This window comes from Diceros bicornis, chromosome 26 (genome assembly GCF_020826845.1).
Source record: "Diceros bicornis minor isolate mBicDic1 chromosome 26, mDicBic1.mat.cur, whole genome shotgun sequence".
In the NCBI taxonomy this organism is placed as follows: domain Eukaryota; kingdom Metazoa; phylum Chordata; class Mammalia; order Perissodactyla; family Rhinocerotidae; genus Diceros; species Diceros bicornis.
In genome coordinates, this window is record NC_080765.1 from 45,888,288 (window position 1) to 45,910,672 (window position 22,385).

General features: G+C 58.5%; 2 protein-coding genes across 7 annotated transcripts; both read right to left on the reverse strand.

Moving 5' to 3' along the window:
* Window positions 1-5,930: 5,930 nt before the first annotated feature.
* Window positions 5,931-16,385, reverse strand: AMDHD2 (amidohydrolase domain containing 2). 6 transcript variants are annotated; one of them, XM_058570268.1, is made up of 11 exons: window positions 16,278-16,385; window positions 15,653-15,789; window positions 15,432-15,571; window positions 10,114-10,168; window positions 9,749-9,961; window positions 9,578-9,657; window positions 9,352-9,496; window positions 9,170-9,277; window positions 8,973-9,041; window positions 7,884-8,056; window positions 5,931-7,581 (listed from the first exon to the last, which is right to left on the reverse strand). In XM_058570268.1, exons 1-11 carry the CDS (start codon window positions 16,358-16,360, stop codon window positions 7,375-7,377), a joined length of 1,410 nt encoding a protein of 469 aa, XP_058426251.1. In that variant the 5' UTR covers window positions 16,361-16,385; the 3' UTR covers window positions 5,931-7,374. The 6 variants fall into 6 exon arrangements, with proteins under 6 accessions (XP_058426251.1, XP_058426250.1, XP_058426249.1 ...); XM_058570267.1 differs by having other exon boundaries at window positions 7,884-8,053; window positions 9,578-9,666; XM_058570266.1 differs by having other exon boundaries at window positions 9,578-9,666.
* Window positions 16,386-16,795: 410 nt separating this feature from the next.
* ATP6V0C (ATPase H+ transporting V0 subunit c) lies at window positions 16,796-22,041 on the reverse strand. The gene is made up of 3 exons (XM_058570272.1): window positions 21,853-22,041; window positions 17,479-17,662; window positions 16,796-17,313 (listed from the first exon to the last, which is right to left on the reverse strand). Exons 1-3 carry the CDS (start codon window positions 21,929-21,931, stop codon window positions 17,109-17,111), a joined length of 468 nt encoding a protein of 155 aa, XP_058426255.1. The 5' UTR covers window positions 21,932-22,041; the 3' UTR covers window positions 16,796-17,108.
* Between the last annotated feature and the right edge of the window lie 344 nt (window positions 22,042-22,385).

A 22,385-nucleotide genomic window follows, 5' to 3' on the forward strand; every position in this document is an offset into this window, starting at 1 on the left:
TAACAATTCAAATAGACTTATGCACCCTTATGTTCATTGCAGCATTATTCACAATAGCCAAGATGTGGAAGCAACCCAAGTGCTCATTGACTGATGTTTGGATAAAGAAGATGTGGTGTGTATATATACAATGGAATACTACCCAGCCATAAAAAAAGACAAAATCGTCCCATTCACAACAACATGAATGGACCTTGAGAGTATTACGTTAAGCGAAATAAGCCAGAGAAAGACAAACACTGCATGATTTCACTCATATGTGGAAGATAAACTAACACACGGACAAAGAGAACAGATTAGTGGTTACCAGAGGGGAAGGGTGTTGACGGGGGGGGGGGGGGGGGGGCATAAGGGGTAAAGGGGCACATGTATATAGTGACTGACAAATGATAATGTACATGTGAAATTGCATAATGTTATAAACTATTATCACCTCAATAAAAAATAAAATAAAAGGTAATTTTCCTGGACTTTTAGTCTGCTTTTGATAAAGAGATTATAAAAGGTTTCCTTTAAAAAAAAAAAAAAGAATATGACAGACGAGGAAAACTCCCAAAAAACAACCATACCAGAAAGGAAGCCCAATCAGTTCAGCAGATATCCCGTCCTCTCAGCTGTGAGTGGTATTTACAGTTGTAATAGGGATGCTGATTCAGCCGGTAATTACCACACTCCACCTCGGCAGGCCCAAGAGGAAGGGGGGTCTGAGTCCTCACCTCGTTTAACAAAGGGCAATAGATAATGACTACAAGTGATGAGTCAAGACATGAAATACAAAATATTCTTTAGAAAGATGGACAAACAGGAAGAACATGTAAACCAGTAGTAAGTGGGATATGAGGAGGGAGAGATGAGATGGGAGCTGCTGTTTTCCATTACAAGCCTTTTTAGAACCATGTGGCCTCTTAAACATTGATGTGAATAAAAATTAATAAAATGGGTATATCTTCTTCCTGTAAATTCTGTTTTTTCTTTTTTACTGAGGAAGAGTCACTCTGAGCTAACATCTGTTGCCAATCCTCCTCTTTTTGCTTGAGGAAGAGTCACCCTGAGCTAACATCTGTTGCCAATCTTCCTCTTTTTGCTTGAGGAAGATTGTCCCTGAGCTAACATCTGTGCCAATCTTCCTCTATTTTGTATGTGGGTCGCCACCACAGTATGGCCGCTGATGAGTGGTATAGGTCTGTGCCCAGGGAACGGAATGTGGGCCACCGAAGCAGAGCGCACCAAACTTAACCAGTAGGCCATGAGGCCAGCCCCTTCCTGGAAATTCTAAAAAGCTCTCATTCATTAATGTAAAGCTGTGCAAGGATGTTTGTGACAGCACGGCTTTAATATGAAGCAAAAAGCGAAAAAAGAAAAGGAAAAAACTGAAATATTTGTCAACAAGAGAATGGTAAAGTAAATCACAGTACATTCATCCTGCAGAATTCCATGCAGTTCCTGACAACAATAGAGCAAAGCTCTAACAGAAAGGGTGATGGCAGAGAAGCAAGTCGCAGAAGATGAACTGGGCTATTTTTTTTTTTTTTATTTGGAGTCTATTACACCAAAGCATGGCCATGTAGTTCTTGAGTTATTTAAAGAGAGACAGGGAGGGGAAAAAACTTGAGAAGGTACGTGGTGAACTTTAGAGCCCCTGGAGCAGCAGGTGGGGCAGCGTCCCAGCCAGCCCTCAGGGGAAAGGGCAAGAGGTGGGCGGGTCTGTGGCCCTGAAGAGCAGCTGTGCAGGCAGCAGGGGCAGGGCATGGAGGGGCTGCTGAAAGAGGAATGGACAGTTCTCAGTTCTCACACAGCCTCAATGGCAGCTGGTATGCAAAGCCCAAGCCGGGCCAGGCCACCCCTATCATCAAGGGAGAGGCAGGACACCACCCCCCCCCCATGTGGTCAGGTCTGGCTGCCCATCCCAGGGCAGTGAGCAGGAGGGGAAATGGACTCACCTGGCCCAGCACAGTTCACTGGCACCCCGGCTGGAAGAAGGAAGGGGACAGTCCCCGGCTCTTACCTATCTCTCCCCTGCCCTGAGCCTCTGTCCCTCGCGGAAAAGTAACCTTGGGCCAACAGTGCAATAGCCTGGCATTGTGAGGTCATGTTTCACCCAGGGAGGGGCAAGAAGATGACCTTAACCATCCTGGGAGGGGGCTGGAAGGCTGCCTTATGTACACAGCCCACACGTGTGGAGCACTCGCTGCAAACCAGGCCCTGTGCTTGCACTTCGCCTCTGCTCTTTCACGTATTTCTCACTCACTTCTACAACGCTCACGGCCCAAGGGAGGAAACTGGGGTTCGGAGGCTATGGAACTTGCCTAACGTCACACAGCTAATGTATTGGTTATCTAGCACCATGTAACAAATTATCCCAAAACTTAGAAGCACAAAACAACAAACATTTGTCATCTCACGGTTCCTGTGGGTCAGGAGTCTGGGAGCAGCTTGGCTGGGTGGCTCTGGCTCAGAGTCCCTCATCAGGCTGAAATTGAGATGTCAGCCAGGCTGAGTCATCTGAAGGCTGAACTGCGGCCGGAGGATCTCTTCCAAGGCGGCCCATTCACCCAGATGTTGGTGGAGGCCTCAGTTCGTCACCACAGAGGCCTCTCCACAGGGCTGTCTGAGTGTCTTCATGCCACAGCAGCTGGCTTTCCCCAGTGCTGGGAGAGAAAGAGAGCACACCCAAGATGGAAGCCGCAGCAACTTTTATAACCTAACCTCAGAAGCGACTTGGCATCACTTCTGCCCCATTCTGTTGGTCACACAGAACAAGCTGGTATCACGTGGGAGGAATTGACAAGGGTGTGAATCCCAGGAGGCAGGATCACTGGGCCCATTTTCAAGGCTGGCCACCATGGCTAGCCAAGGGCAAAGCCAGGATTCCGATCCTGCTGGGACGCAAAGAGATGGGAGAGACAAGGCAAGAGAGGCAGGCCAGGCCCGCACCCCTGGAGGATCTGCAAGCCAGGAAAGAGCTCTACCAGGCAAAGGGGAGGCAGGGAGACCAATTAGGGAGAGACAAGGAGACTCTGAAAAGATAAGGGCGTAGCCTCCCGCTTCTGCCCACTAAGTCCCTGGTCACCATGCCTGAGGTTCCCAAGATGCGTTTACTGGTGGCTGCAGGGGGATGGATGAAAGATGCCAAAGTAAGCCGATGATTTCCAAGCTACCTGGGAAAATGTCCTCCCATATAAATCTGCTACGTGAGAAAAAAACTGGACCAGGAGTCAGGAAACAGAAAGTTACATGAGATCTCAAGCAAGTAACCTTCCCTCCCTAAACCTTGACTTCCCCAGCTATAAAATGGGCTAACTCCAAAAACTGGTTAAAATCCCAAAGACTGAAAATATCCAGTGTTGGTAAGCATGTAGGGAAATGAGCACCTGTGTGCACTGATGATGGGAATGCAGTTCCTCCTTTAGACCCAGGCAGTGGGGGACCTGGCCTAGGCCTTTCTCTCTAGAAGGTGTGGTAGGCAGAATAACAGCCTCTCCAAAGATGTTCATGTCCTAATCACCCAACCTGTGAATATGTCATCTTATATGGAGAAGGGGAATTAAGGTGGCTAATGAGCTGATCTTAAAATGAGGAGATTATCCAGGATCATCCAGGGAGGGCCAATATAACCACAAGGGTCTTTAAGAGATGGGAGAGAGAGAAGATCAGAAAAAGGCAACATGAGGAAGACTCGACTGGTCCTTGCTGGCTTTACAAACAGGGGTGGGTCATGAGCCAAGGAACACAGGCAGCATCTAGAAGCTGGAAAAGACGAGAAGATACACTCTCCCCTAGAACCTCTAGGAAGATTCAAAGTTCTGCTACCACCTTGATTTTAGCCCATTGAGAGGAATTTCTGACTCCGACCTCCAGCCTCCAGAACTGTAAGATAACAAATCTGTGTTCTTCTCCACCACTCTGGCTGTGGTGTTTTGTTAAAGCAGCTCTAAGACACTAACACGGAAAGCCCTTCTCTGATCCTGCTGTGGTCACATGGGGGAGGAGGAACCCACGGGACCCCTTCCGCCTTCTAGACACACCGGAGCATCTGGGTCCCCAGGAGTCCCTGGCCATCACTCCCTGTCCACCCTCCCTAGGGCAGCTGGGCTGGGGGTGGGGAGGAACACAACTGGTCCGTGGTGGGATCTGGTTAATAAGCTACGCACCGTCCAACTTAGAGAACACTGGCACCTTGTTAAAATAGTGAGACAGATCCACGTGTCCCCACCCGGGAAGCTCTCCACTTCATGTCGCTCAATTAAAAACTAGTGAATGGCAGAGCAATATCAAAAGTGCAATCCCAGTTCGTAAAACAAACCAAAACATAAACGGGGAAAGAGGTTCAGCATCACGTTAGAAGGAATCACGCCCAGCTGTTAATGATAGAGTGTGACGCAAGCAAGGCTCAGAGAGGGCCGCGGCTTCGGGGGCCGAGCTGGGTGCCCCCAGAGCTACCCGAGGACTCTGGGTGCGAGGAAGGAGGGTGCTGAGGAGGCGCCCCAGGGGCGGAGCAGGCGCCATTCCTCCACCCTCCTGGTGCCACACCCCCTGCTGTGCCCACCCGGGCCCCCGACCCCGGACAAGGTCCGAGCTGGGGCGAGGCCCGGAGAGGCAGTGGAAAGGGTCCGGCGGGGAGCCCCACTCAACTCCCCAGTGCCAAAGAGCGGGGAGAGAAGAGAAGGGGCGCAGAGAGGAGGATTGGGGCGTAGGGAGGGGTCCACAGGGGCGCGACAGGACGGAGCGTGGAGGGCCGTGGTGGAGCCGGAAGGCGCGTAGAGAGGCGGGGCGAGTTCGGGCATAGAGGGATCCCCAGAGACGCAGTGGGACCGGGAGGGAAGCAGTGGGGTCCGAAAGGCGCGGTGGGATGGGGGGGTGCGCAAACAGGCGTGCCCGCTTGGGGGGCAGTGCGGTGCGCAGAGCGCGCTGGCACTCCGGGTCCCCCGCGCCCGCCTCTTAACTGGGTCTGAGGGCCACGCGAGCCCCTATTGCTCGGCGGCGGCGCTTCCCCCCTCATGGCGATCCTCATTGGCCCCCGGCAGAGCCCGCCCCCCAGGAAGGAGCCCCTCCCACAACAAGCGAGTCCCCGCGCGCCGCACCCTTCCCAAACCTGCAGGTCCGCGTAGACCCGGCGCCTGGACCGCAGGCAGGGAGCGCTGCGGGAGCGGGTTGGACCGGCTTCACTGTGAACGCCCCGCCGTTCGGGCTTGGCCGCCGCCTCTCTAACCGTCCGCTTGGTGGATACCGTCTGCCCCCCACCTCCAAGCCGGGCTGACCCACCCAGTTCCTCCGCACGAATCAACGCCGGACCCCGAGCGCATCACCCGCCGCGGCGTGCCCGGTGCGCTAGGAGCCCGCGAGGTCCATCATCCCGTTGGGGAGCCCGAGGCTTCGCAAGGGACCCCTCAGCGGCGGGGCTCGAACCCGCATGCGCTTGGTGCAGTCCAGACGCGTCAAGTGGAAGCCACCGCAGCTCCCAGGCCCGGCCGCCAACTGTCCCTCGCCTTACCCGGAGAGTCGCGCCGTGGCGCGAGTCCTCCTGCTCACGCACAACACAGAACAAGCCATGGAGGAGATGCTGGGAGTACACCAGGTCACCTCCCCAGGGACCCTACTCCAGCTCCTCCATCCAGTGAGTCACCCCCCACCCACCAGTGACTCATGAACACACCTGGCGTCACCTCCCCCACCGCCCAGTCCACACCCACACTAGGGCAAGCCTGTCCCCCTACTTCACTGGTCTTCCACCCCACTAGCACCCCACAACTAGCCTCTCAGGGTCTCCTTGCTATCCCAGCACCCCCTACACCTGCACCCCACCCCTCCCCCCCCCACCCCAGCAACCCAAAGGATCCCCTCCCCTAAAACGTCAGCATATCCCTGTTTAAAAGCCTGCAGCCTCAGACTCATAGAGACAAAGAGGAAGGGTGGGTGCAGGGGCTGGGGGATGGGGATGGGAGAGTGTTTATTGGGTGGAGAGTTTCCGTTCAGGGTGATGAAAAAGTTCTGGAGAGGATGGTGGTGATGGTTGCACAACAATATGAATGTACTTAATGCCACTGAAGTGCACACTTAAAAGTGGTTAAAATGGTAAATGTTATATACATTGTACCACAATTTAAAAAAAAAAAAGATCTTCCAGCAACTACCTCCACACCTCAAATAAAATCCAAATTCCCACACAGCTGCAGGGCCCTGCTCACCACCTGTGACTCCTCTCCAGCCCCCCAGGGCCCCTCTTCTCCCCAGCCAGGGTGGCCATCTGTCCCTCACACACACTAGGCCTGTACTGGGGCAGCCCACTCTGCCTTTAGTGCTGTCCCTGCCGGCACTGGCTCCTGCCATCTCTGGTGTCAGCCTTGCCGACCACCATCTCAACCTGCCCCTCCCTGTCCTCCCAGAGAGGCTGCATGGTGGGGGGTTTAAGTGAGGCCCTGGAGTCAGGTAGGCCAGGCCAAACCCTGGCCCTGGTGCTCCAGCTCTGGGACTCAGTGCCCCCCTTTTCCCTATCTGAGAAACGGGGGTGAAAAACAGGAAACCCTTTTGGATTTTTGATAGAAGAACAGAATGAGCCTCCTAGAGCACTTAGGAGGCCCGGCACCAGGTGAGCAGTGCATCGGCCCCTCCCCGCATCCCTTGTGCTGGCACATTGCAGGAGCTGGCCAGTCACCACCAGGCACACAGCACCTCTGCACCCCAAGGGCACGTGGCCTGAGACCCAGTGCCCTGGTGCCCCTGCCCCGGGTCCCCGCTCAGCCCTGCCTTTCAAGTTGTTCTTCCCAGGTTGTTCACCCTCAAACACAGCTGAGACCTGTGACTCTTTGTCACTTTGGGCCTGGAGACATTTCCTTTAGTGGGCTCTACAGCAGAGGCGGGAAGAGCGGTGGCCAAGCTACAGTCAAGGGTGTCCTGGGACACCGTCTGTGCCCTCCTACTCCGAGGACTGCACCTGCATGAAGGGGAAGGGGCTGCACCAAGGCAAGATGTCTATGACCCGCATCACGGCCATCTTCAGGCCAGCAGGGCCCCCCGAAGCCCACTCGCCTTGAAGCTGCCTTATCCAGGGACCCCAACAGCCCAGGCTTCCCTGCTCGCCTCCACCCATTTTCAACCAGCACATCTGTCTGTGGGTCTGCAGGCCTCAGACACACTCATCTTACTTTGGGGCCCTGTCGCCTCCACTGGAGCCCCACAAGGCCCCAGAAGATTACGCTGAGCTGAAATCCAGCTACTCTCAAACCTAAACAATGAATTATGGACACCCCCCCCCCCAGGAGAGCCACCAGCGTGACAGCAGAAACAGCAAGAAGCCCCGCTCTGAAGCAAAACTCGGAGACCAGGCAAGCCCCTGTGGGGTGCACGTTTATCCAAGCCAGCCAGCAGCCTCCCGGGTCAAGGCTGTCCACCTGGGGCCGGGCTCCCACTTGCTCCCCGGAGACCAGCTCCTCGACGGCCCAGCCCTGACAGTGTCCAGCTGGGGCTGGGCGTCCTCTCCAGCCATGGTCCTCGGTCACTGCCTGGCCTCCTCCGCCTGCCACACCAGCTCGCCTGAGATGTAGGTGGCCCGGACATGGAGGGAGTCATCGAGCACCACGAAGTCTGGGTCAGAGGTGGAGGATGAGAAGGCGGCAGGGGTGCGGCCACCGCACCTCCCCACTCCCACGCTGGTGGGGAATCCCAGACCAGGGACACTATTTGTGCAAGACGCCCCAACACATCACAGACTGACTGAGGCCCTGGGACCAAGATTCCTGGCAGCAGAGGATGACAGACAAGGCTCCCAGCAGCCCCTTGCCTGACTCTGTCTCAGATGCCAGAGAGCCTGGCCTGACGGGAAAAGGGGCCCAGGCCGAGGCTGGTGGCCGGGGAAGGTGCAGGGGCACAAAGGAGTTCCCACCCACCTGCCCTGGCACCCCAAGAACTCCCGCGTCTTCAGGCTGCCCGGGGCCACCCTGCGTCGGACCCTGACCTGCATCGGCCCCAAAGTCCAGGGTTCCCTTGCGCTTCTCCAGCCCCAGCAGCTGGGCGGGGTGCAGGGACGCAGCCTCCAGGGCCGACTCCACACTGCAGCCTGCTTGGGGGACACGGGTGGGTGACCATCCCCAACCCCCAGCTGTCTCTGCTGGCAGCCCCTCCCCGCTGCGGCCCCAAAGCTCCAAGTCCCAGAAACAGGGGCTGGAAGCATCCCAGGACTCTGCAGCAAGTTGGAGAGACCCCGCCCTCCCCCCAGTCTGAGGACACTGCCAAGTGCCCTCTTCCCAGCCCCTCACCCATCCCAGCCCCACAAAGACCCTCTCCCCATTGACAAAAAGCTCTGACCCAAATGCCCACGGCCCCTGCTCCTGGGTCCCAGGGAGAGCACCCCCACAAAGAAGCAGGAACCGAGGCATCCAAGAGGCCACCCAGGACTCACTGCTCTGCCCTGCCCTCTCCAGAGGTCAAATGACCAAACCCAATTCTCTCCACCCCCCACATCACCCCCTAGGCCAGGCCACAGCTGCCACCTGCCCCCGGGCCGGTCTCCCTGCTGCTCTAAACAGCACATTGGACCTTGGTAACCCCCAGCATAACACCCCAGACCCCAAGGGGCGCTACCAAAAGCCTCACAGGGCCTGGCCAACCACAGCCTCTGCCAGACACCCCCTCACCTCCCCCAAAACATGCTGACCCCTTGAGAGGCCTCTGCACAGCCTGACCCCAGAGACCTGACACCCACCTCAGCCCCACAGCTTGGCACCTGTAAGATTCTGCGATCCCAGAGGCCCCAGGCTAAGGCTCTCCCCTCCCGGGTACCGTTGCTCCACTGCCTCTCACTCTGGATTCCAGCCATCTGCTTGCTCACTGCCCTCTCCCCCTGCCCGTGAGCTCCCTGCAGGCAGGACCTTGGCTGCATTCCTGGGCACCCCCACCAGACGAGGGATGTAGGCGCTAGTGGGCCCCACGCTCTCCTCCAGCCTCTCCCAGCATGCGAGCACCCACCCCCAACTGACCTGTGGCCTGCAGAAAGTGACGGACGCAGACGTCCATCGGGGCTATGCTGCCACTCAGCGTCTGGGTGCCTTGAGAGCAGAGAAGGCAGGCTTGGGGTGGGGGCTGGGGGGTGCAGCAGGGGACATCTTGTATCCAACCATGGAGGGGCTGAGGAGCGTTCTCACGTGGATAGTCAGTAGGGACGGTAGTCACTCACCTGCCACGTAGGCTGTCAGCCCGTCTACCTCCACCTCTTGCTGCCCTAGCGTGTGACGGCCATTGCCCAAGCCCAGGGCAGGGACAGCATCGGTGACCAGCACCAGCCCTATGGGGGGAAGGGGCCTCAGGACTCGGCCCACCTGGTCCTACCACCTGCCTCCACCCTGCCCAGGCGCTCACCCTGGGGATGGGCCCGGTGGGCGATGCGCAGGGCGGCCGGGTTGGTGTGCATGCCGTCGGCAATCATCCCGTAGAAGATGTGCCGGCCCCGGGGCAGCCGGTCACTGGTCAGGAGCCCCACGATGCCTGGGTCACGGTGGTGGAACTGGGCAGGGGCAGGAGGGGGCAGCTAAGCGAGAGTAGGAGCCCCCAAACCTACCCGCCCGGGAGCTGGGGTGGCACTCACAGGCAGCATGGCGTTGAAGAGGTGGGTGATGAAGGTCGCCCCACTCTGCACGGCTTCCTCTGCAGCCTGCAGGTCAGCCACTGAGTGCCCTGCGTGGGGGACCTGGACTCAGACTCTGCACCCAGCCCAAGACCCTCGGGTGGGCCCTCCCCCAGAGGCAGTCCCCCTCACCTAGGGACACGCAGATGCCACGGGCCGTCAGTGCCTGGATCACCTCGTGGCTGCGACCCAGCTCAGGAGCCAGCGTCACGATGCGGACATTGTCCAGGGACCCATAGGTGTCCAGCACATCGTGGAAGGCGTTGGCCTCAAAGGAGCGCAGGTGGGCCTCAGGGTGTGCACCCCGCTTCTCCCGGCTGATGAACGGACCCTCCAGGTGCACTCCTGGGAGGAGGGGAGTGGATGGCTCCTGCAGGACCCCCACCCTGCAGCCCCACCCTCCCTCCCCACTTGGGCATCTGGAGGGGGCAGGGGCTGTCAATAGGTCCCCAAGGAGCCTCCCGGGGCGGGGGCAGGGAGAGGGGTCAGCCACTCACCGAGGACCCCTGCCCCATGGGGACCACCACTCTTCACGGGGATCTGAGGAAGGACCTGGGGGGAACCAGCTGTTAAAGCCCTGTCCCCACAGCCCAGCGCCCAGAGGTCACAGCCCAACCAAAGTCAGAGGTTAGAGGTCAGAACTAAGCCCAGCCCCCACTGGCCTTCCCTCAGGTGTTAGAAGATGGTCAAACGCCCCCAACCATGGTCAGGGAAAACTCAGCACTCAGAAACAGCAGGACACAGACTTAGAAGCACGGAGAAATGACAGGGCCCCGGGGACGTGAGAACGGCCTCTGCAAGGACCAGGAGGCAAGCAGAGAGCTCTCAGACAGGGGGCAGGCGCATAGCACCCTGGCCCTCAAGGTGGCCCCAGTCCAGGCAGCAGGTAGGACACAGTAGGGGGTGCACCCGAAGGGCCTAGACCCAAACAGGGCACTGGGCCCAGCCTCCCCGAACTGCAGGACCAGAAAGCAGGCCCAAGGCAGGAGGAGGGCGTGCACTCCAGGCAGAGCGACGGGCAGAAGCAAGGGCTCAGCAGCTGGAGAGATCAGTGTGGACGGCGCCAGGGGCTCGGGCACCGAGGGCACAGCCACCCTGTGCCCAGAGCTGGACATGATCAGGAAGGGCACTCGTGTGTGACAGGGGCTCCCGTTACGCATCTCAGAGGCAGATGGACAGGCAGGTGTCCCAGCCCACCTCCTCTTCACCATGGGGAAGGACGTGGAACAGGGAGCTGTGCAGGACACGGCAGAGTCCCTGTGGTGAGCCTGGCGGACCAATGTGCCCCCACCAGAACAAAATAAAGGGAGTTTTAAGAGGCTTAAAACCAGTGTGACAAAGACCTGGGGGCGTTGACCTGGGGGCCCAACACACAGATGCTGGCAGATGTGGGCAGGCGTACGTGGTGACGACATCGAGGAAACAGGCCCCGCACAGCCCCCCACTGGCTCAGGCCTCGGCAGCACCTGGCGCCTTGAGAAGTGGGGGGACTGACAACAGAAGCCGCATTAAAGAGGAACCGTGTCCCCAAGTGAGCCAGCCAAGCACCTGGAGAAGTAACCCAGAGGGTCTCCAGGCGAGAGGCAGGTCAGGGCGAAACAGAAAACCAGGCAACTCAGTGCAAGTTTATGTTCCTAACGCTCTCAGCATGTCACCAACGAGGCCCAAGAGAAGGGACTCAGGAACCTCGACCTAAGGGTGCCTCTGGCCCCCTGGCGCGGTGCTCCCAGTGGCCTGCCGGTAACCGTCCTCCAACAGAGCCAACAAGCGAGGCTCGCCAGCAGCCTGGGAAGTCTCTGAGAGAAGATACAGAGAGCGCCACAAACGACAGGACAGAGCTGGCAGGGAAGCAGAGAGCCGGGAGCGGCATCCGCACGTGCGAGAAGTCTCGCCCTCGTGAAACAAGTAGCAAGCAAGAACATTCGGGGGAAGAAAGGTCCTCCGAGTGAAAAATACGCGAGCACTGGAGTGAAAAACCCAAGAGAAGAACTAGAAGATAAAAACCGGGGAAATGTCCAGAAAGTAGAGTCACAGAGAAAGAAAGAAGAGAAAGAAGTAGAGAAGCCATGCAGGAGGCCCAACAGTGGAGTAACAACTCCCAGAAAAAGACGACAGAAATAAGGGCACGGCCGGCCCCGTGGCTTAGCGGTTAAGTGCGCGCGCTCTGCTGCTGGCGGCCCGGGTTCGGATCCCGGGCGCACACCAACGCACCGCTTCTCCGGCCATACTGAGGCCACGTCCCACATACAGCAATTAGAAGGATGTGCAGCTATGACATACAACTATCTACTGGGGCTTTGGGGGACAAAAAAAAAAAGGAGGAGGATTAGCAATAGATGTTAGCTCAGAACCAATCTTCCTCAGCAAAAAGAGGAGGATTAGCACGGATGTTAGCTCAGGGCTGATCTTCCTCACAAAAAAAAAAAAAAAAGAAAAAGAAATAAGGGCAAAAATCATCAAGGAATCATTCAAGAAAAGCAAACAAAACCAAAACCCAAAATTCCAGACTGATGGAGCATGCCAACGGCCAGCACAATGGATGAACTCCCCCTAGTCCCCACACATGTCACCCTGAGACTTCAGAACCCAGGGACAAAGCTTCCAGGGGGAAGAAAGAAGTCACACACAAAGTATCAGGGGTCAGATGGCATCCAACTTCTCATCAGCAACCCTGCAAGTTAAAAGACAATACAGCAATGCTTTTAAAATTCTGGAGAAAATGACTTCTAATCTAAAATTCAAACCCAGCCAAACCATCAATCAAGAGAAAAGACACTTGCAGACCTTCAAGATCTCAAAAACTTTACCTCCCATGACCCCTTTCTCCAGAAGCTACTGGAGGATGTGCTCCACTGAAAAGAAGACATAAACCAGCCGAGACGACGACACAGGATCCTGGGCAGAGAGACCCAGCAGGAAGAGGCCAGGGGACCCGCGAAGTGAGGGGAAGGGAGCTCCCGGGACAGCTCGGCCTCCGTGAGACCAGCAGCTGGGGCTGGGAGAGCAGGTCCCAGAGGCTTCCGCAGGAAGACGAAGCTGAGGGCTCGCCTGGTGTGTCTAACTATCCCAAAAGAAGAGCAAGACAACTGGCATGAAGCGCAGAGTTGAGACCGTAGATAAAAAAGCTAAGCAAACAAAGAACAGTAACTCCAAGGACAACAGAGTTGACTGGCAGGGACATGAGTTACGAGTCCTGATGACTGATCTCACCAAAACCACAGGCAAGCATCAGGGGAGGACAGGGCTGGAAGGGCCTGAGAGGGCGGAAGGGGCTCAGAGAGAACTAATCCTTACCTTCCCTGCTGGGAAGCAAACACACACATATACTGCACTAAACCCAAAAATTGAGTAGGAATAACAGCATATTTTTTAGACATCTGAGGGCAAATTCCAAGAGTCAGCTGAGTTGAAAGTGACTGTCTCTAGGTGGGAACCGGTGGGGACAAAGAGCTGCTGTTTTTCCTAACAAGCCAGGTGACATATATAAATTCACTAAAGATTCAAAAAAAACGATAATAGCTGAGTTTTTCCAGAACAGAATATTACAAGGAATAGTAGAGAGCACAAAGCAAATAGAACAGAATAAACAACAATCTGGAGATGAAGGGAATGAGGCAAGTTCAAGTCAGGAAAGGTCAAAGTGTAGAGGGTGTGTGGCACCAGAGGCAATGGCCCCGCTGCCACCCTGAGGTGCCTGATCTTGGCTCAGTAGACAATAGACCTGACCCACAGAACAACACAATCAGATCTTCCTCTTGGAAGGGTAGCAAAGGACAAGGGAGGAGAAGACCCCAGAAAAAGAGCAGGTGGTCTCAGTGAACCAGAAAATGATGACAAAGGACCTGGATAACTTTTGACAAAGTGGCAATCCAGTTCAGCGCAGTGTGAACGAGCTCTGGAGGAAGGTAGGGTAGATGATGGGGGAAATAGCCAAGTGAACAGTCCTGTGGTTTCTCAGATGATATCAGTATTAAATTTCTCATATTCAAAGCCCTCCACGATTTCCATCATAAGTCAGTTTACTCTCTGCCTCCCAAGACCTTCATCCTATAAGCATTTCTGGAGAATGACAGGTGCCAGGAAGAAAACGTAAGACAGAAGTCCTACTGGCTGGCAACTCCTTCCCTTGAGGAAGACCTCGCAGTCTGTATCACAATGGCCAAGCGTGCAGGGCGTGACAGCTCAGCAGCGGCCCTGGCTGCAAAGAGGCACGCAGGGCAGCTGGTACAGCAGAGACAGCAAAGCAAAGGCCTCTGGGCAGAGGGCTTGGGGGCAGGAGAGAAAACTGCCTGCAATGGCTGGAATGTGCTGGGGAGAGAGCAGAGGCTCCATAGGAGGGAGCGAGGGAGGGATGGAGTGCTCAGGAGGGTGGTGTTTATCCTGTGGATTAAGGGGGCAGGGGGCGTGAGTGACGTGCTGAGCCCTGTACCGTAGGAAGGCCATTCTGGCACGAGCCAGAGCCAGAAGAGCTGTCGGAGGCTACGGTGACAGTCACTAAGCCTCAGTGGTGGGGACCAGGAAGGGGGAAGACAAAGGACAGGGGGGCAAGAGGGTGACCATGTCCCCATATCCAGGCAGGATTAATCACAGACTGATGACCAGGAGAGAAAACCAGGAATCGGGGGCCGGTTTGCAGCAGGAAGATGAGGCTGGTTTTCAGTATCTAACTCAGTGATGGGAGAGCTAGGGGAAATTTCCAGAAAAATGTCCAGAGCTGACCTTTACCAAGCGCTTAATATGTACCAAGCACAGTGCTGAGTACCCAACTACCCTAAGAGATGGATACCATCTTTATTCTCACTTTAGGTTTGAGGAAACTGAGGCTCAGAAAGGAGTAAGGATGGCCCAAGTCTCCCAGCTGATGGATGAAGGCAAGACGCCAGAACCAAACCCAGAGCCCACGCCCGACCTCCCAGAGCCCCCAGCTCTGGCAGTGTCCACACACCCAGGCGAGAACCCCACGCAGGCTATGCAATCCTGGAATGGATCCTCTACTGAGAAAAAAACTACCAAAGTGGAACAAAGATGAGATCAAGGGATAACGTTAATTTCCTAAACTCAGTAACTCAATTGCATTCACATAAGAGAATATCAGTGCTTATAAGGAATTAGAGTTAAGAATTCTGCAGTAAAGAAGCTTCATGTGTGCAACCTACTCTCAAATCAAAAGAAAAGAACATACACACAGAAGGAATAGTAAAAGGTAGCTAAACGCAAACCTAAAGAACATGCGTGAAAAATAAAATTTGTTAAAATGAAAACGGACCAGGGACTACTGAATCCCAAAACTTGCAGATAAAGAAAGTGGAAGACTGTGCAGGTGTAGACAAGAGCAGCAGGAGGGCCTGGGGCAGAAAAGGCAGAAAACATGCCTTCTTTCTGGAAGGCATGTTCACCAGAGTCACAGCACAGACAGGTTAGGGAGGATGGGCCTGAGGAGCAACCATGGATGAGGCAATCAGAAAATCTCCAGCAGCCTTGGTCAAGGAGGCAGGTTCTGGAGCCCCAAGGCGGCCAGAGTGCAGGGTGGGGAGGGTGTGGGCAGCTGCAGGTGCTGAGGGAGCAAATGCAAAGGCCAAGAGAACAGCTGCAGAGGCAGTCCCACTGCGGTGGCAGAGGGTGTACGGAGGCCACGCAGAGGGGCACCTGAATGAGAAAGTCCAGGGGACGACGCCCCAGGCCCAAGCGGAGAGAGGCCAGCAAATGAGGCCAAACGCAGGCACTAACAGTCGTGTGCGGCACGGAGAGATTTGAAAATTCATGGGCTGGCTGCTTCTGGGGCTCTCTTCGCTTGAGGCAGAGAGCCTGACCTCACCTTATGGTAAACCTCCGGCGGCGAGGTGACCAACGTAGGGCAGAACGAGGTGACTCCGTGAGATAGAATCCTCCGGGCCACCAAGGCGACCCCGGAACCGACGCCCTCCGTGGCTTGAGAAAAGTCAACGCCAAATCCACCTGCAGCCACAGAAAAGAGAGGGTCGCACGGTGCTCAGAGGTCCTTCCCCGGGTTCCCAGCCCCCAGGCCCTGGACCACACCGTTGATCTGTACGTCGATGAAGCCTGGTGCCAGGATGCAGCCCCCGCAGTCCCGCTGCTCGTCGGCCACGCGCCGCTCCTCAAAGAACAGCTTCTCCGGGTCCAGAATGCGGCCCCCGCGCACCCACAGATCCTCCCTGCGTACAGCGCGGGGCGGGGACTCGGATCGCCGGCCCGGCCTCGGCCCCGCGCCCCACCGGCCTCGCACCCCACCGGGCCCGCGCCCACCCGAGCAGCGCCCGACCCCGCGTCCCGCCGGCCCCGCGCCCACCCGAGCAGCGCCCGGCCCCGCGTCCCGCCGGCTCCGCGCCCCACCGGCCCCGCGCCCATCGGCCTCGCACCCCGCCGGCCCCGCGCCCACCCGAGCAGCGCCCGGCCCCGCGTCCCGCCGGCCCCGCGCCCACCCGAGCAGCGCCCGGCCCCGCGTCCCGCCGGCTCCGCGCCCCACCGGCCCCGCGCCCATCGGCCTCGCACCCCGCCGACCCCGCGCCCACCCGAGCAGGGCCCAGCGCCGCCGACCCCGCGCCTACCCGAGCAGCGCCCGGCTCCGCGCCCCACCGGCCTCGCACCCCGCCGGCCCCACGCCCACCCGAGCAGGGCCCAGCGCCGCCGGCCCCGCGCCCACCAGAGCAGCGCCCGGCCCCGCAGAATTCGGCAGTTGGTGAACTGGAGCACCGGGGCCCGCACCGCGCCCTGCCCGCCGCGCATGGTGAGCCGCCCGAGCCCGGCCGAGCGCGGCACCGGAAGCCCCGCGGCCGAATCCCGGCCGCACCCACGTGACCCTCAGCTGACTGAGGCGCGCACCACATGACCCGGGCGCCCACGTGACGGACGCGCCCCGCGATCCGCAGTGACGCGGCGGCCAGCCCCGCCTCCCCAGGCCCCGCACCCACACCAGCGGTGCACACACAGGCGTCCAGTCACATCAGAGAACTTTATTGGGCACGGCTCAGCGCCAGGCCCCGGCAGGCCCAGCACGCGGCCCAGGCAGCCACGGCTGGAGGAGGGTGGTTCCGTCCAAGAGGTCTCAGCAAACGGTGACCCCACAAGGCAACACTCTACCTAAGATTACTATATAGTTGGGAGACGGAGGGCTGCTCCACAGACGCATAACAGGTCAAATCTTTATAAATAAACATCCAGTGAAGAAAATGACAACTCTAATTCATTCTTATACACAGAACACTCTAGAGCAGGTGGGTGGGGGCGGCCAGGGGCCTGCATCCTCACTGGTCGGGGGCCTGGGTGGGTGATGAGTGGGCCCAGATGTCCACGGCACGGAGCGGGCAGGGGCAAGGCCAGGGGCAACGGACGATGGGCACTAGGACACTGCGCATTTACAAGACCAACTACTGGGGGGCAGCTGCCCCGTGCGTGTGTGTCAGGCTGTTCGTTCTGGAATGAGGAGGGGGTGGTCTTTACATCATATTCTGTGGCTGGTGGGCTCAGAGAAGAGCTACTTTGTGGAAAGGATGAGGGCCACGATGAGACCATAGAGGCCAAGGACCTCAGCGAAGATGAGGATGAGGATCATGCCCACAAATAGCCGAGGCTGCTGGGCAGTGCCCCGCACTCCGGCGTCCCCCACAATGCCGATGGCAAAGCCAGCTGCCAGCCCGCTCAGGCCCACGCTCAGGCCCGCGCCCAGTTGGAGGAAGCTCCTAGGGAAGAGAGGACACAGAATCGATGTTAGCTGCCTGCCGGAAAGACTCGGGCATGGGTCACAGGCCACCCGCCCATGCCCATTCCCCAGCCTCCCAGCCCTGTGCAGTGGCCTGATCCTGGGGTGGGGGATCAGGCCATGGGGAGAGGGACCCAGCACTCACCTGTAAAGAGTGATGCCATCATTCAGGGAGTTGGCGATGAGGACCGCCACCACCAGGCCGTAGATAGCTATGATGCCAGCCATGACCACTGGGATGATGGACTTCATGATCAGCTCTGGCCGCATGACAGACATGGCCGCGATGCCCGTGCCACTCTTGGCCGTCCCGTAGGCAGCACCCAGGGCTGTGGGGGGTTAGGAGAGGGAGGTGAGCCCAGAGCACCTGGGGCCAGGACCCTGGGGGTGGCTCTTGCACAGTTGAGGGCCATCCAAAGTTATCACAGGCAAGGGGGAGATGAAGGTAGCACCCAGAAAGCAGCAGGAGGTGGCCCAGTATCTGCTTCTTTCCCCTACCAGAGGTCCTTATGGCTGTCTGCTCCTAGCCCACCTGCTCTGCTGTGAAACCCCGACCCATGCTCACCAGCACTCCCCAAGTCTGCTACATAGACCCTATGCTCCCACAGGACCTCAGTGCAGCTGCCTGCAACCTACGAGGGGAGCTGCGACAAGTCCGGCAGCCCAATTACACAGGGAAACAGGCAGCCGGGCCCCTGAAGCCTCGCTGGAGATTCCGGGTACCTTTTGTCCCATGGGGAGTCCCAGGCTCTCAGGTCAGAAAAGGCCTGGAAAAGCAAGAGGTGACTCCATTTCAGCAGCCCAGAGACAACACACTGGAAAAACCAGCACCACTGCAAGGTCAGGGAAAGCTGGCCCGGCAAGTCAAGTCCTGTCCTCTCAGGCCAGAGCTCCCGAGTCCCCACCACTTCCACCCCTGGGACATCTGTGAAAACAGGCTGAGCACCCCCTCAGCCACACAGCAGGCCTGGACTCTTGAGTTTGGAGAGGATCCTCTAAACAACCAGAGAGGAGGCAGGGCGAGCTATGGAGAGGACAGGGCACAGGAAGACAATGGGGCTGGAGCCATCATCCAGCCCAAGCACGTGGCTTCCACAGATCTCCCAGAATCCTAGCTTCTCCCACAGGCCTCCAGTAATGGGGGTGGTGGGGACTCTAGGGTGGCCTATCTCCTCTGACACTGTCCCTCCTCCCTCTTCCTAGGGTATGCTGCCTTCCTGAAAATTCTCCTCTCCTTGCCTCTGTCCTTGAAGTCTAGAGTAAATTTTGCACAGAACAGCAAGCCACAGGGGGCCCAGGCGGCTCTTCTGACTCCTACCACCTGCCCTCCAGGGTCCCACTGCGCTGCTTGAGCAGAGATTAACATGGGTCAGAGGTGGAAGGGACCAGGACAACCCTGACCATTCCTCTGCACATTTGATTCACCTATTTGGGCCACAAAAGATGCCTACTTTGTTCACTGCCCAGCAGGTGTGAGGTCAGAAGGGCTCTAACCCTGGTGAGGAAACAGACACAGCACCTCCAAGCACAGCAACATGTTCCAGGAGGAGGGTGGGGTGTCTGGGGAAGGGCTTCGTAGAGAAAGTGACATCTGAGTAGAGGAGTGACAGTGAGCAAAAAAAGGATTCCAGACAACGTGAACAGAGGGGCCAACCAAGATGGTACCAGATGGGGAGTGACTGCAGGAAGGAAGGAGGCAGGGGTGGGAGCAAAGGGTGTGCACTGCCTCCTCCACACAGTCCGGGAGGCACCCCAACACCGCCATGCCTAGACACTCAGCACCCTCAGCCCCCGGCTCAGGGCTGGTCTTCATGGAGCCTTTCTGGGAACTCTCCTGGTCGCAGTGCATTTTTGGGTCTCCTACTGCAGGCCCAGCACGTCAGGTTGTGTCACGTATGTGCAAGAGGCCAGCACTATGGCTCGTTACAGAAGGTGGGGCGGGCACAGGCTGACCCGCAGCTCTGGGTGGGAAACCGATTACGGGGAACTCAGCATCCTAGGTAGCGGGACCCTGCCGGAGGCGAGAAGTGTGCTGGGCCCTTCTCTACACAGGGCAGCAGGAAAATCATGTGGCTGGGGCAGGGAGGCAACAACAGAAACCAAGGGAAAAAACAGGGATGGCCATCAGGGAAAAGCAGGCTGGCGGCAGCAGCAGCAGGTGTCCGGGAAAGCCTTGGACACCAGCTCCAGAGGCCAAGCCCGACGGGGCTCCAGATTGGCGAGGGACAGAAAGAGTGGGATCAGGAGGCAGTTTTGGGAACACGGGACCAAACAAGACGTGCCTACAAGCAGGAGAAAGTCAGAGAAAGCATAGAAATGGAACAATGAACAGCTTCCAGGAAGACACGATGAAGAAAGAATCAACAGGACTTTTGTCATAAGTTAAGAAAAAAGGGGAAGCTGGACTGCGAGCTGAGGATTGGGGACGCCTGAGAGTGAGCATTCAGTTCTAAGAAGACCAATCAGCCAAGCACTAGGCAGGCCAGAGGGCATCTAGGCCAGGAGCTGGGGACAGAGCTTGGAGTCAGCCTGGCCGCAACACCCCAGGCCAGAGAACCGCGGGGCTTGTTCAGGTAGGCACAAGGAGGCAGATGAAGACAAGCCCTGGAGAAAGGCATGGTTAGAGGGAGAAATGAAGCCAGAAGTTGGCTACTGGAGGGCCACATTAAGCCCCGTGTAGCGAGGGGAGCAAGAGTGGAGCTGCATCCAGGCCAACAGGAGCCTGCGTCAAGCAAAAGCCTTGAACCAAGGATACTCCGTTCTCAGTAACTTCCAGAGACCTGCTATCAGACTCAGTCCCAAAGTACCCAGTAAGTTCTAGAACGAGAGGAAAAGAGACAGCTGATGACCAGAGGGAGGCCAGGAACTGAGTACAGAAAAAGGGCTCAGGAGCAAGCAGTGACAGCCAGAATTCAAGTTCCATGTGCCCAGGGATCTTGTTCTGTTCACTGATGGCCCCCAGTGCCTGACACTCAGGAGGAGCTCAGCCAAGATTTGTTGAATGAATGAATGACAGCCAGAAGTAGCAACCCACAGGTGACTGGCACAGCAGAATCCCCGGAGGCAAGGAGCAGAGAAGGCTGGGGGAAGGGGCAGGGCGGCCTGTTGGGAGGTGCTGGAGACCAGGCAGCCCCTGAAGATGGGGAAAGAGCAGGCGTTGGCTGAGAGAGAAGGGGAAGTCCAGACCACTTCTCCCACCACAAATGACCCCTTCAACGCACATGATGGGAAGGGCAGGGCTCACTCAGAAGCTCGTGACTGGCAGGCAGGCCTGGACAGAGGAGGCTCCCAAGGGAGCAGAGCCACCACCCTCCCGCGGCCCCCCCCAGCCCCCACAAGTGTTTACTGTCAGCAGAGACTGTTTGGAGTCCAAACCCTCCACAGACCTGCATAGGCAGCTTCCCCAGTCCACCAGATAGGGTGAGGCAGGGCGGGGTCATGAAGCCAAAAACCAGACCTACCCGAAGAGGCCTAGACCAGACCACGCCAGAACAGTCCACAGAGGCTGCAGCTGAGCCACGACTCACTTCCCTGGGCCCCACATTCCTAGGCCTAGCCCAAGCGCCCTTCTCCCAGGTAGACCAAATTCCACTAAATTTGACACCCCAGGACTGACAAGACCCAACTTCAAAACCAGGGTGCCATCAAGATCCCTGGAAGGCCCCTTCTCCATGCCTAGGGCAGCCCTTCCCAATTCCAGGCCTCAGGGAAGGAGCGGAAGGTCATTCACTCATTCATTCACTCGGGCCTGAATTCCCTCAACGCTGACATTCCATCCTACCCTCTCAATCACCCGGAAACAGACTCCCGGCAAGCGTCCACACACACAGCGCTGACGCAGGCCTGCCTCCCGCACACCCCCCCCCCCCCCCAGGATCCCGGTCCTCAGCCCGGCTTTCCTCAGCCACTCCACACGGTCGACAGGACTGCTGGGAAACCGCGACGAGCCCTACCCGGAAGCACCTGCCTCCGCGCACAGGCCCACCTGACCCCCGCAGCGGGGGGAGGGGAGGCGGGCCGCCTAAAGGGCCAGGGCCGTGGACCTCGGCGGGGCGCGCCAGGGTCCGACCCCCGACCCCGCCGCCCACGGACAGGGCCGGCCCGCGTCGCGGGAGCTCTCCGAGGTGTGATGTCACCTGCCCGCAGGACTGGGGGGGCGGGTGCGGAGCAGGCGCAGGACCGTGAGCCCCCACCCCAGCACCCCTCCCGCCTCTCCCGGGCTAAGATGGCAGCAGCGCCGCCGCCCCATCCCCGCACCGACACGGCCGGCGGGCAGGGCTGCCGGGGTACCTGCGGGACGCGCACTCCGGCCCAGCCTGCATGCCCTGCGCTCCGGCCACCCGACCGCCTCCCGCCGCCCTCGGGGCCCCGACCCCCGCAGTCACGTGAGGCCCGGGACCCCCCAACAGCTGGGCATGACGTCAGAGTGACCTAACATACCGAGCCCCGGCGAGCTGCAGGCACGAGCCCGCGCCCCCGGATCCCCCCGTCCCCCGGGACCCTCCTGCCGGGCGCTCACCGCTGAAGACCATGGCGGCCGAGGCGCCCATGACCGCGAAAAAGGAGGCGTACTCGGGGCCGCTCTTAGTCTCGGACATGTCTGCGGGTGGGGAGGGGGCGAGGGCTCAGCGAGCGAGCGGGCGGGCGCGAGAGACAGAGCCGGTCAGGCAGCTGCGAAGGCGACCCAGCCCGTCAGCCGCTGCGCTCTAAATACCAGCTCCGCAGAACAAAATGGCGGCCGCGGCCGCGTCACATGACCCGGGCCCCGCCCCCTCAGGCCGTACCACTTCGCGCCGGCGGGGGGCGCCACGGCCCCGGGACGCCCTAGCGGCCCGCCGACCGCCTCCGCGCTGTGTCGCCGCCCCGCCGACCCGGATCCCGGCTCCCCGCCCCACCCAGGACTCTGTGGGGGCGCTGTCGGACGCTGCCGGCCTCTCTAACCTCGCGGCGTTGGGCCCCCCGGGCCTGGGCGGGCAGTGGCGCTCCATATTAGCATATGGGGCGGGACCTCTAGGTGCCCCGCCTCCTCTGCGGCCGCGCGGCGCCAGGCGG

Bases quoted from the DNA above. Each gene is read 5' to 3' on its own strand.
- AMDHD2 (XM_058570266.1), bottom strand. From the start codon at position 16,360: ATGCGCGGCGGGCAGGGCGCGGTGCGGGCCCCGGTGCTCCAGTTCACC. The intron at 9,962-10,113 runs GTGAGTGGCTGA...CCCTCCTCCCAG, and splicing joins CCATGGGGCAGGGGTCCTCG to GAGTGCACCTGGAGGGTCCG. The intron at 8,057-8,972 runs GTCAGTTGGGGG...GTGTCCCCCAAG, and splicing joins TCACTTTCTGCAGGCCACAG to CAGGCTGCAGTGTGGAGTCG.
- ATP6V0C (XM_058570272.1), bottom strand. From the start codon at position 21,931: ATGTCCGAGACTAAGAGCGGCCCCGAGTACGCCTCCTTTTTCGCGGTC. The intron at 17,663-21,852 runs GTGAGCGCCCGG...AACCCCCCACAG, and splicing joins GGCCGCCATGGTCTTCAGCG to CCCTGGGTGCTGCCTACGGG. The intron at 17,314-17,478 runs GTGAGTGCTGGG...TCTCTTCCCTAG, and splicing joins GATGGCATCACTCTTTACAG to GAGCTTCCTCCAACTGGGCG.